Source organism: Spea bombifrons, chromosome 6, assembly GCF_027358695.1.
Source record: "Spea bombifrons isolate aSpeBom1 chromosome 6, aSpeBom1.2.pri, whole genome shotgun sequence".
Taxonomy (NCBI): domain Eukaryota; kingdom Metazoa; phylum Chordata; class Amphibia; order Anura; family Pelobatidae; genus Spea; species Spea bombifrons.
Genome location: NC_071092.1, coordinates 32,286,904 through 32,301,019, shown reverse-complemented (window position 1 = coordinate 32,301,019; position 14,116 = coordinate 32,286,904). Strand labels below are relative to the sequence as shown.

The 14,116-nt window shown below is 41.1% G+C and overlaps 1 protein-coding gene across 5 annotated transcripts in view; it reads right to left on the bottom strand.

The window, feature by feature from the left end:
* The window catches only part of SUCO (SUN domain containing ossification factor), a 36,428-nt gene extending 22,429 nt beyond the window's left edge, over positions 1-13,999 (bottom strand). For 3 of the 5 annotated variants that reach the window (XM_053468837.1, XM_053468838.1, XM_053468840.1), the window contains exons 1-4: positions 13,716-13,999; positions 3,167-3,275; positions 1,438-1,545; positions 711-856 (exon numbers count right to left, since the gene is read on the bottom strand). In XM_053468837.1, the coding sequence (XP_053324812.1) occupies positions 711-856; positions 1,438-1,545; positions 3,167-3,275; positions 13,716-13,768 (416 nt within the window). In that variant the 5' untranslated portion in view covers positions 13,769-13,999. The remainder of the gene's footprint in view (positions 1-710; positions 857-1,437; positions 1,546-3,166; positions 3,276-13,715) is intronic. The other 2 variants (XM_053468842.1, XM_053468841.1) reach the window with 1 other exon arrangement.
* Between the last annotated feature and the right edge of the window lie 117 nt (positions 14,000-14,116).

Sequence of the window (14,116 nt, the reverse complement as noted above, 5' to 3'; positions counted from 1 at the left end):
CTTGGTGCCCAGAGTTTCACTTGCCAAACATACAAACTGGCTCGCTTTAGAGCCCATTCATGAGTCCAGAAACCATCTCCATATAGAGCCTGTTGGCGCATCCAGAAAGTAGATCTATACAGAGCCAGCGTTTCTTTCCCATGAGCTGCGGGTGAGCGGAAGCTCAGAGGAGTCACGTAACGTGACATTACACGAGCCTTCACTAGTGGTTGAGCAGTTATGGCTCCTGCATTTTCCGCTTGGCCTGTCATCTGCAGAGCATTTGTTGAGCCCTGTTTTGGGCACTCAAACTATGCTAAACTCTGCTGGTTATTACCTCAGCTCCCAATCTTGATGAAAATATGGAGTGCAAGAAACCAGAAGTGGTATTATGAAAGCTATGACATAAAAAAATGATATACGAGCAGAACATAAAGCCCCTTCATTTTGCACGGAGGTCAAAGACGCCGTTACTGGCACAGGGCATCCTTCTATGTAAAACTAATCGATATACGCACGCCTAATGCACGCTAAGACTCTGGAACACAATTGTTATGACACAGTAAGGGCCGGCGGATTTGCCGCGTCTGCTTTGTACTAAGCAATTACACCACAGCCGTGAGATGTCCTGAACAAGGTAAACAAGCTGAAGGGTACTAAATAACTTCTAATTACCCCCGTGACACACCTATAGTATGTATGCATGATATAAACATGCAAAACAGGCTTACTCTGGCAGCGGGACAGGCGGTATCTCTGAGGTAGATGAACTGGAAATGTTTTCAATGCTCGGAGCCAAGTCCACAGCTGCCTTCTCCAGATCTTCGGCGTCTGTGTTTACGGCAGGTACATTTACAACCGGCTCTGCTTTTTTCTCCTGCATACCAGATGAAAAACAAACAAAACAAACAAAAAAAAAAATAAGTGTAAAATATTTTATGTATAGTCAATAATAGGTAAGAATACAAATAGTCATTAAGCTATTAGAACATATTAATCAATGACAATGATATGACTGATGGTCCCATGCAAGCAGTTTATATAGATTTCCACAACTCCATCCAGATTGTAAAATCGCCAGTATACCTATCCTACCGAACATATCACCATCTCCAACATTACTTAGGCCCCCCCTAAAAAACTGATTGAAGCCAATTCCTTAACCAGGTAAAAATGTATAATATTTACATCATCTTGTCAATACTAGGTTTCTAAAATTAATTCTAGGCTGTAGTCTAGGAATAAAATAAGAGGAAACTGATGGAAAGGGTCTCTATACATAAACTGAAAAAGGACATTAGCTGTTTTTTTTTGCTTTTTTTTTTTTGACGTTTTGAGAAAAGAGTAAAAGGACGTGTCATCATAACCGTCTTTGGTTGACGTGGTAGAACACTGCATGCTTTGTTCCAGCGAACCAGCACTTTTAAAGGCTCGCTCTGCCAAGGGAACGGTAATCACCTTTTCATCTTTTGGACAGTCTTCAAAAACAACATCCTCTACCACTTGGTTTGCAGATATAGGCTCTGCTTCCAATATATCTGGGATTTGTGGCTTCTCGGTTGCCTCCTGTAATATTAAAAGAATGGTTGAAGCAACAAACTGCTGACGCAAAAGCTTAGCGGCATGTAAAGTTCTAAGATACCGCAGGGTAAATTAGCAACTTTCACAGAGACAGCTTAACAAGACAATCTTTTATTAAAGAGAAAGAATAGAGTTTAAGGAAGACCACAGAAGAAGCCGGCACTTCATTTCAGGAGTGGCTACAGCTGTGATTTATGTCATCTACAAGGCGTATCAACATCACATGGTGGTGGTGGTGTCAAGAAGCTGTGTCGTGCTCGCTGCCGTGAGAAAGCCCCGAGGACAGACACGCTCGGCCTCTACCCATGCATGGCCGACTGCAATAGATGCAGTTCAAGCAGAAAAACAGAAACCCCGCAGAACATCTAATCACTAGCGGGTCATCAAATCCTGGTCATGGTGACACGAAGAGTTTGTTTAACCTTTGTCATCTTTCACAACTTATAGTGTATATTAATACATGAATGATTAGCTAAGCACCAGTCTGTTACGCTGTATTATGAGATACACCAGTATTTTAGTGTTAGTTGCCATTTACTGTACATATACAATATCAATTATTTTTTCATTTATTGGGCACTTTGGACATTCTACCGCTGGCTGTCCATCATACAGTGGCAAGAAAAAATAAGTGAACCCTTTGGAATTACCAGCATTTAAGTATAAATGTGTCTTAAAATAGTATTTGATCTTCATATAAATAATAACGAACACAATGTTTTAACTAACACAAAAATCATTGTATTGTTCTTGTTGGTCACAAAGACATGTCAGAGTTTACATTTTCATCAGTCCACACAAACGAGAAATTGTTGAAGTGGAGAGGATTTAGTACTGTGGCTACTCTCCCTAGAAGTGGACGCCCAGGCAAGATGACTCCAAGAGCACAACACAGAGTGCTCAATGAGGTAGCAACCGGTTAACATCTCTATTCACGTGTCTACCATATGCAAAACATTAAACAGGTATGGAGTCCAAGGCTGGAAACCACAGTGGTAGCTGATGCTCTCCAATGTAACATCGCATTTGTCAGCGAGCACCTTGACCTCCACAACACTACTGGGAAAATATTTTGGGGACTGAATTTCAGGGTTGTTGAATTGCTCAGGAAGAACACTCAGAACTCCATATGGTGTAAAAGGGCACTGCATACCCATATGAAAATGTCATCCCAACAGTGAAGAACGGTGGAGGGAGGATCATGATTTAGGGCCGCTTTGCTGCCTCAGGTACTGGACAACTTGCCATCAACGAGGGGACAATTCCTTCATCAGTTTATCAAGGTATCATACAGGAGTCCGCCAGCCGAAGCTCAGTAGAAGTTGTGTAATGCAGAGGGGCAACGACCCTAATCAAATTTTAAATCCACTGTATTTAAAATGTTTCTCATCAAACATGCCACCTCATCAACATTCTTCCACAAGCCTGCCAAATCTTACAAGATAACCACACAATCTTCAAGTATGAGGAGAGAAAGGGATTCAGCATCGTAGTTACATGTTTCCCTGACACTATCGGTGTGCTCATCAACAATTTAGATAATCTTCAACACCACAGCATAATAATGCACCACTTATTGTTGAACAGCGCTGATCATTTCTGTTACCTTCTCCTTGGTGGGCTCATCTTCACTTATTGGATCTTCATTAGTTTGTGCGATTTGTGATGCTGGAAGCGTAGTGTCCTCTTTGCAAAACACATGCTGATTTGGAGACCTAATGAGGGGAAAGAACCCAAAATATTTAAGTAAAAAGACTTCTGAGAGATTCACATATACGGTTTTTGTAAAAAGTACTTTTTGTTACAGATGACGAAAACAAAAAACTGATTTTTTTGGCTACATTTTAGTCTACATTAGGAGAATTGCTGAATGCCAGGGGGGTGAGCTATTAAAACGTGGACAACCTGGCCCTAGCAGCCACATCTTATCCAAGGCAAATTAAAGTACAAGACTGAGGTCTGTGACCAGGAATCATAATCAGAGCGAATGGCCCAACCATACAAACAGATTTGTGTTGGGGGCGGGGGATTGAACTAAAAAATGAAGTTATGGCAGATTGTTTTGCTATCATATTTAGAAGGCAGCTGGCAGAACAGATGCAAGGGGTGTGCGACAATCTGATGCGAAAACACGAAACACCAACTGCTGCAGGCCTTCGTGCAAACACACCCCAACACTACAATCTAATTTTAGCATTCACACTTTAAAACAAAAAAAAACAAAAACACACAACCCCCCCCTCCTTCTATTCAAATCAGATTATCAAATACAAGAGGGTGCAACGTACCCTTCCACTTCAAACGTTACTACGTCTATATATCTGTATATGTGGACTGGGGCTGGACCAAGTATGACAGTAACATATGCTTAAAAGCACTTCTTCCTCTACACGCTTCGTAGGCCTCCCTTTAAAACGGATGGAGGACCAGCAAACATATAGGTAATCGCTTCCAATAGGAGAGGTGAAGCAGAGAGGAAGTGTACTTAAGTACACATTCTGCTTTCAGTAACAGTCCAGGGGGAGGAGGTTTGAAAACAAGCCAAGGGTCTCACTTTCTAACCCCAAAACGGAAATAATCCACCGTGTTATTCGATGGAGCTTAATAAATAAAAGATAATAATGTCGGCACCAACCAACATGCCGTAAAATGCATTGTTACATTTAATATACATTAAAATACAAGGGTTTGGTGGACTAGACAGCTGGTTTAGAAGAAGCCATTACCAGAAAACCCCATTACACAACCTTTCAATTGCAGTTTTTTGTAACTGAATGCTGTTCCTGCAAATGTAATTGGATATAACTGGTCCACAAAAAAAAACGTTATGCCAACAAAATCTTCTTTCATAAGAATGTGGGTAGCCAGCCTGTGGATTTAGAGGTCAATTGGATCAGCAAGAGTAGGTCTTTGAATACCTTACAGGGAGTTGTGTTCAGCCATAAAGGTCAGCAGATTAAGCATGGCTTGTTACTTACAATTAAGTAGAAACCTTACTTGCCAATATTCAATATATTATCTGTCGTTAGTTTTGTGGGTGACTGTAACGTCGAAACTTTACCTGATTTGCTTGAGATTAATTTCAAAGTGTAGTTATAGGACTATTTTTTTATAAAGGCTATATAGACTAAAGATCATTTTCCTTGCAGGTTGAGGTGGGGGAGTCCCTGTTCTACCTTCTATCACAGCCTATGGAAACCTATATAGATTTGTTACGCTTTGGGGCATCCAAGAACAATAATACACATTTTGCAGATGTGTTCATATACTGTTATGAGCAACATTTTCAGTGTAAGTACAGTACCGAGAGAGCGAAGTGAATAATCTATATTTCTAACACACTCCACTGAACAAAATGCTATATATAAGAAACAGAATTACCCCTATAATCCATACATTGCTATATTATATAATATATATATATATATATATATATATATATATATATATATATATATACATACACACACACACTACAGGCAAGTCAAAGGCTACAAAGCACAGAAAGATCAACAAATGATAATATATGTTAGACAGCTAAAAATACCCAACTATGTCGCAAACATGTTCCAACATATCTATTAACCGTATGTGTTAAAGTCAGGGTGTTACCGTGGTATACACAATGTTAGATCCTGACATTAACCCCTTAACGACAATCCCCGTACATGTACGGGGTTGCCGTGCAACGGGTTAACGACAATGCCCGTACATGTACGGGCTGCCGTTAAATAGCTGCAGCGCCGCGATCGCGGCGTTTTCGCCGCGATCGGCGGCTTTGCAGCATCCACGGAAGCCTCACAAGTGAGGCTGACCGTGGATCCGGGGAGGGCAGCCCTCGGCAGCCCTCCCCGGAAGAAAAATGGCCGCCGCCGCACCGATCATCAAAGATCGCGGCGGCGCCCGGCTAAAACTGCTTAGGAAGCGATATGAATCGCTTCCTAAGCATAAATGGTGTTACTGACATGCCTCGATATCGAGGCATGTCAGCAACACTACCCCCCGACCCCCGATCGCCTTGTGATTGCTCCGAGGAGCAACCACAAGTGCCATCCTGTGAATGACGTTGCCGTCATTCACAGGATGGCATTAACAATAGAAATGAGTTCATAGAGGGTCTATCCAGACCCTCTTGAGAACTCTCGAGCTCCTCCTGCAGGTTGAATGCAGGTACTGCATCCAACCATGCAAGGTCAATGGAGCCCAGCTCACTAGTGAGAGTGACAAGTAAAAAAAAAAAAAAAAAAAAAAAAAAAAATTAAAAAAAAAATTAAAAAAAAAATTTAAAAAATGTTTCAAAAAAATGTCAAAAATATGGTAACATGTAAAAATCCCCACTGTCACCAAAAAAAAAAAAAAGTTTTTAATAAGCAAGTCCTAAAATTTTTACAAAATATGTCCTAATATCTTTACAAAAATTCCATTATGGAAAGAGTTAAAATATTGGCATTACAAATGCCCATAGGGTGTCTAGTATTAAAAAATATATGATTTGATGGGGTAAATTGAATTGGCCGGGTTCAAAGATGTCCCAAATATGGGACATGGGGCAGATGTCTAAATGGCAAAAAATACACACCTCACAAAGGCGGCCTTTTACCTCCCAAATAACCCCACAAACCCATGCATGGGGGGTATCGCTGCGCTCAGGAGATGTTACTGAACACATATTGGGGTGTTGTGTGACACGGACATACACCAGGAGCGATAAATTTATACAACATGTGTGAAAAAAATACAAAAAGAATTACTACCATAAAGTTTCACAAAGGGTAGTGGTAAAATTAGTGCATTGAAAGGGTTAAAATACCAGCATTTCAAATACCTTGGGGTGTCTAGTTTTTAAAAATATATGATTTGATGGGGTAAATTTCATTGGCCGGCTTCAAAGATACCCGAAATGGCACATGGGGGGAAGAATTACCAGATTTGGAAAAAAAGGTTTTGAAATGGCAAAACGCTACCTGTACTTATTGCCCCATAACGTGCAGAAAAAAGCAAAAAAACATAAAAACATTGGGTATTTCTAAACTCAGGACAAATAGTAGAATCTATTTAGCAGGTTTTTTCATTCGTTTTTGCAGATGAGTAAAAGTTTTCTGCTTAAAAAGTGAGAAAAAGTAATTTTTTAACAAAAAATCCCCATATTTTATCATTTTTTTTATAGTAAATTAGATGATATAATAAAATTAATGGTATCTAAAGAAAGCCCTGTTTGTCCTGAAAAAAACAATATATAATATGTGTGGGAGCACGAAATGAGAGAGAAGAAAATCACAGCTAAACAGTAACACTGAAAAACGTTAAAAGAGCCATTGTCCCACAATATACTACGAGTAAAAACCCCTATTGTCCTTAAGGGGTTATTTAAACCCTTTGGATACTTGCCAATTTATTACAGAATAAACTTAATAAAACGAGCCAACATTGTTTTCTTCAGTTTTGTTTATTGAGATCCTCTCTAGGAACGGGTTATTTTAATTACACAAAAAAGGAGTATACAAAGAAACTAGTCTGAGGCAAACCATGTAAAAAGATTTCACAGTATTCTATCTAAATGCCCAAAGGGCCTACCGCAAATACGGTACCGCTCAACAGCGACGTTCGTTGTAAGATGTATAAAAGGGTACAGTTAAAGACTCTTGGAAATATTTTTTTTATTTTTTATTTGTGGATACTTAAGTCCATCCTATGTTTAAAATTTTGTGGAAGTTTTAAAGATGGCGCAGTTACACATTATACGTTAGGCGTTAAAGTAAATACGAAGAGTTCTGCCTATTCATTCTGTCCGGAGACTGATCAGCGACCGCAAAACAACCTTTTAGGTATTTGTGATAAAATTAGAACAGACGCTAGCAGAAAAAGTGAAGCCTAATAAGACTCAAAAAAAAGGTACACAGAATTTTTTTTTTTTTTTTTTTTAAATAAAAACAAGTACTAGGGGATGCACCGATATATCGGTGGCCGAAAGAAATCATCTGAAAAGGGCATCATCGGCAAAATGCCCAAATAAAAAAAAATAAAAAACGGTCAAAAATAATCATCCGCAGTGGCCAGGCTGCTTACCTGCGCATTGGTCGCAGTGTGCGAGCAGCGTCTCTTGTACAGGCCAGGAGAACAGGAACCCAGCAGAGTCACGTGAATGCACGTCACATGACTATGCCCCGTTCCTTCTTCCTCTGGGGGCGGGACAAGAGAAGTTGCAGAAGGAAGAAGCCGGGCCCCTGCAGAAGTCTGCAAGTGAGAGATCTGCAGTTCAGGTAAGGGGTGGGGGAGGGTTTATGCAAGTATGCATGGATGTTTGTTTGTGAATGAGTATGTGTGTGTGCATGGATGTGTAAGAGGGGGTAGCATGGCATAGGGAGGTTCCAGCATGTACTGGCTGCCTGGGCATGATAGGAGTGTGATTGGCATTAGCAATAATATGTATATATATATATATATATATATATATCACACACACACACTGTATTTGCTCGATTTTTGTTTTTTTGAATGCCCTGAAAAATGACTCTGAAAAAGTCTTATAATCGGGGTCATCTTATAATCAGACCTCAAATAGGTCTGACTATGAGACTAAGATCCAGATCCCCCGCAACATTGCAGGGGACCTGGATCCTCCTGTCCCCCCTCCAACTTACCATTGCTTCTGAGTCCCCGATGTGTAGCCTCCAGAAACACCTTATACCCCTATATGCCACTCTGGCATTTAGGGGGTTAAAAGGCATATTATGGGGCAAAGTGGCATATAGGGAGGTATAAGGCATTTCTGGAGGCAGAGTGGCGTATAGAGGGTTAAAAGGCATTTCTGGAGGCAGAGTGGCATTAAGGGGGTTAAAAGACATTTCATAGCGCACTCTGCCTACAGAAATACCTTATGCCCCCCATTTAACACCCCCGGCTGTCAGAGATCAGAGTTCCCCTCACCGGGGAAGGTCTGCGTAATGGACCCAGACAACCCCCGCTGCTAACCGCACCTCCTCCTGGCTGCAGCGTTAGTTGCTTACGCGGATCGCGTAGACGTCTACAGGCTGCCCGGACAACACACCGGGAGTCAGAAGCACTGGTAAGTTGTTTTTTTTTTGGGGGGGGGGGTGTTAAATGGTGGCATAAGGCATTTCTGTAGGCAGAGTGCTCTATGAAATATCTTTTAACCCCCTTAATGCCAGAGTGGCATATAGGGGTGTAAGGCATTTCTGGAGGCAGAGTGGCATATAGAGGGTTAAAAGGCATACCATGGGGCACAGTGGCATATAGAGGGTTTAAGGCATTTATGGGACAGAGTGACAAGCCTGGGGGCAGATGTGCATAACAGGGGGCAGGTTGGAAAATAAAAGGAATTAAAAACAAAATAATTTCTCAATCATAGCTTTCATTAAAAAAAAATAGTTTACATGAATTAACATTTACTGGTAAAACTTTTCCTATAGGGTCATCTTATATTCAGCCTTTTTTCCTAAATTAATATTCAGATTGTGGATGGTTGTCTTATAATCGACCAAATATGGTATATTAATATTGTTATTGATTTTTTTTTGTCTAATTTTGGTGTGTTAACCACATTTTCGATTTTGGCCAAGTGGATGCTGAATTTTCGGTGCATCCATAAAACCGAGAGATAGAGATATATATATATATATACACACACATTTAGGAATTGTCAGGGATCAACAAAATGTTCCCTTCTTTACTATACCTGGATGTCTGCAGTTATGTTTGTGATTCTAATACATTTTGTGATCCCAATGCTTTATGAGCAGTCTAGATGGGCCAACTGGTTCTATTCACTCGCTACATTAGGATTCTATGCTGGATTCTAGTGGCTGGTCCAGGACCGAACCTAGTGGTCCCTCTGCTAAAATGGCCGATGTGTCAGCACACAGAGAGGGGGCTTAAGACCCCCGATGACTGGAGAGAACAAGCCTATAGCACAGCATGGCCAATCCAAAGCCTGGCCTCATCTTGTTCAGTCATGTGCCAAGCTAGACTTCCAAGTGTCTGCTAACAGAAGAAGGTTTTTGATCTGGCTCACTTCTGATCTGCACCCATCTTTGACCAGCCAAGTCCGTTCAGCTACAGCCAGGACTTGTTTTATTTATATTAGAAAATCTTTAAACTGTTTCTACACAGTGAAAAACACTATATGTTTTATAACGCAAGATATTAAAGTAGTTGGCCATCTGCAGAGTTTGAAATGGTTATCACCAGAGAGGTTTGCTTATACCGTTTTCGATGGGACTTATCTCTCCAAAGCTTCTGTTACATTGTAAGCGGAAACTGTGAGATTTCATCTGTGATGTTCACCCAAACCAGACAAGCGCACATAGTCAGCTTCTATTTTCTTAGCATCAATACGGGTGGCTTTTTAATCAGACTGGCAAACTTCCACAGATTAGCGCTCAATGCCCAGATCCAACGCGAAAATTTATGAGGTCAGCACAATTAGTGTTACTGCGCCCGATGCAAATAGAAAATAATCCCGAAGTCACACCGAGAATATGGTGCCGCTCAGCATTCAGCTGGCTGTGCCGGTCCTTCCTATAAAGTGATCTGACAAAGATACTGTCTGCGAGAGCATCACAACCATAACTCAACTATACTGCAACACACGCACACTTAATTCTGTATTTCATTTAGTCCTCATGGATTTTCATGCATAATTTGTCTTAATATCTGCTCCCTTCTAGGCAGCACTATATTTTAATTATAAAAAGTGCAAAAAAAAAAACAAAAAAAAAAAACAAAAGGCCACAACTGCGGTGCGATCGATCACAGGAGACGCTGGGCATCAATTTCTTCCCGCAATATTGAGATCATTAAATTTATTCCACGTAAAACAGCAACTTGCTCTGGTAAAGGCAGAAGTGGGAAGCCAGCTAAGGACAGGTGTAAAATGATACAAACATTGGCACACAAGCACCATTTTTATTACCAGAATAGAGCAATAACTGCGTTTGCACCATGACCGTCCCTGTGTTGCTTTGTACATGGCAGGGGGTATGTACCACTGTGCTGTTAGGATAGTCATTTACAATTCAATCATACAAATGTCCCATCTGGGCACACAAGTTCCGTGCCGCTGGACAGTAATGACGATCCTTGGTATCTGGTGAGTTGCCGCCCTCAGCAGGGCAAACTAGCGGCAAGAAGGAAAGTTGTGGGTGGCCGCAGTAAGTTAGGACGTGTCTGTGGTGTTTTTGTGACAGATCCAGTATCTCGGGGATGCTACGCTAAATCAACGGGAGCTATTTTTTGCAATAGCTGTATAATCTGTTTTTGTGTACAGTTTTATCGCTTCCCCAACACAATATATTCACTTCTGCAAACAAATACAAGTAGGAAAGTTCAGAGAAGAAAAATGGAACTCAGGAGCACAACTAAAACCAAAAGTCCCACGCTTGTTGCAGTAGACGGGACGCCTCCGCCTGTGTGTGTGTGTATATATATATATGTGTGTATATATATATATATATATATATATATATATATATATATATATATATATATATATATATATATATATATATATACATACATACACATACATATATACATATATACACACACACACACACTTTCATTCCAAGCCAAAAGGGGTCCAATGGGAAGTCTAGTCACTTTATACCGTTAAACATTTGACATTCTTTCATGATTATATATCAAATAATACATGATACACAAATCAGTGCAGTTAAGAGGCTATCACAGCATTTAGGCATCATTGGAAAATGTCTTATGAAAGGGCCTTCTCTGTGACCAACTGACCTGGAGTATGAAAGCAGGTATAATGCGATCCCCAGTAACGTACTTAATCGAACCAAAGCCATTTTCATCAAGGCTTCATTAAAGCTGTGTACTGTAGAAAGTGTTTTATACGCAGATACGACTGATCTTTCAGGTGTATCCAACTATAACAACACAATGTTATTGAAAACTTTGCTATGTCAACAAGAGATCTGTTTACTGAAAACACATTGTGGTAAACCCATCACACTATAACCTGAATAATCCAACAATCTATGCTACTGGTCTGGAGAATCTAATGGGGGAATTTGCAGACAGGGAGACAAACTCCAATACTTAGTGTGAGGCAACATATAACTGTAGATGCCCACAATAACATGGCTTATCATCCCGTATCAAGAAAAGATATCCACCAATCATTTTTGGGACAAAGAGAATGCATTAAAAGAACAAGCATGGGAGAAAAAGTGAAAACAGAAAAAATAAAAACTTAGGTTTTTTTTTAATTTTTTTTGTGCATGATAGCAAAGTGTCACCTTTAAATTGAGATTTTTTCCTGTGTAAATCCATGGAGGGATTCATCAGCCCAAATACATCGTCCATCGCCAGCAGAATGCATAGAGGGGCAGAGTAGACTCGTGCAAATGGACCAAAAACCACTTTTTTAGGCCATTTGGTTTCTAACAACGACTTTAATTTCCTGCCCTTTTGGTCCGAAGTAATCTCACAAGGGCTTTTCCCATTTGGCTCTTCAATCTGTGTCAATGTCTCCCTACCTTGTCTCTGCAGATCGAAGGAACGGGGTGAGGCTGTCCCCGTTTTTTCTTTCCAATAGCTACCAAATGCATATTGAAATACTTAAAAGTATTTGAATACACATTCTTCCTTGGTGGGAGACCAGACTATCCCTTTAGTTTTCACCTGGGATAAGTGACACAGGGAGATAATGTTTTAGCTGGATGTGAATAAGCTTCCTTGAGCCCGAAAAGGTGAAAAGAGTAGAGCAGAACAGAAAGTATGCACAGGTTGCTGTTCCAAATACATGATTCATCAATACCTGTTAATAAGAGCGGGATTTCTCAGCTATGCCTCAAAATATGACTAATCAACGTATTGCATGGATTAAATATGTTCAAGTTTCGCAAGATAATGACTCGGAAATAAGCAATTGTTTCTCACAAGGAAACGATCACCTTATACAAAACACACATTGGCCAACAATCAATATTCAGCAACTTCTCACCGCACAAGAGCAGCTCCGCATGTCACATAAGCCAAGTTATTCCATACCCCCTTCACAGAGATGGAATCTTCACTAATTATTCTATGCTTGCAGTAGTTAACTTTTGTGAACGCGATCATCACGGACATTCCAAAACCCGAATGTGGGAATCATCGGCATGCCAGATTGGCCTACACAGTCTTCAAGAATGCTTACTCCTTCAGTCGATCATATATTGCAGTCAAGGTCCCACTACTACCCAGCTTCCAGCTCCGACATTACCATTGCAGATACTTGAGCTGTTAAAACATGCAATGAAACATGGGGTGATGGGGTGAGAACCCATCTCTCACATCAAGATGGAGCGAATTAAAGAAACCTATATCTGTGAGGTTTTAAGTATACAAAAAGTATACTTCAGTATTACAGTAACCCTGGAGAAGAGGATGAAGCGATGGCCCCACATGTACCCGTCATACCAACGGAGATCCTGCTACTGCAGGAAATGTGCGTGAATATTGACATTTAATGATTAAGCAGAACTGCAGGGACTCTGTGTAACACAAACTATTACTTTACATTAAAATCTATAGCGAGCAGTGGCTCCAAAGCTTCTGTCTCTGCTTAGAACGCAGTATATAACGTCCAATGCAAAGGTCTGTGGAATCCTTTAGCACCGGGAAAATAAAACATCTCATATAATTATATATCATGTAACCTGAACTATATTCAGGTTTACGTAGAACACAAAACATAAGCAGTGTAAGCGAGTCATCAGTACCCAACATAGCGGTCTGTATTAGCGTGAGTTCTACTTCTGTCGTACTCTTTGCATGTATTTAGTGGAAGAAGCGCTGCGTACATTGCTGGCGCCATATGAATAAAAGATAATAAGATACATTATGGGAGAAGTGATTTACTATGACTATATTTTAATGCCAGAACAGATAGTCTTTTGAGCAACAAATACATCAGCAAAGCAACAGGAACTGTGTGGGGAAGGGATCCCCGGCAACCAGGACTCGTAGCTGTCAGTGAGGGCCACTGCCTGCCATTAGGGCCACACGATGGCTACAGGTAGGCAAACGTGCGCTCTCACAGGTAGGTGCGTCCAACTCCCACCCAGCCCGAGACACGCGGATTACCGCCTCATTAAACCGTAAATTATATCGTTCCATGTGTCGCTCACCATAAGACTGAGATCAGGAAGAGGCTGAATATTATCATCAGTCGCTTCGTCATCTTTCCCCGGCTTCTTGTCGCATTCTCGCCAGCATCCTCCGACCCCTCCTATGGAACAACGGAGCTCAGCCCTCCAGTGAAACCGAATTCCCGTGGAGCCCTAGACAGCAATGTCCCAGAAGCCCCCTCACCCACTCCTCAAGCCTCACCACGCGAGAAAATAGTCCAACGCGGCCGTTACCCTAGGGGCGCTTCTAACTACACGGCCAGCTGAGGTGGAAGGAGACGCGTCAGCCGCTTCCACCAATCAGGAAATGGATTCGATTGCCTCCCCCTCCCTCTTCGACCGTGTTGGTTTAGTCTTGAGGGAGGTGCCTGCATCGTCTCCTCCAAACAACAGGGCCTCTG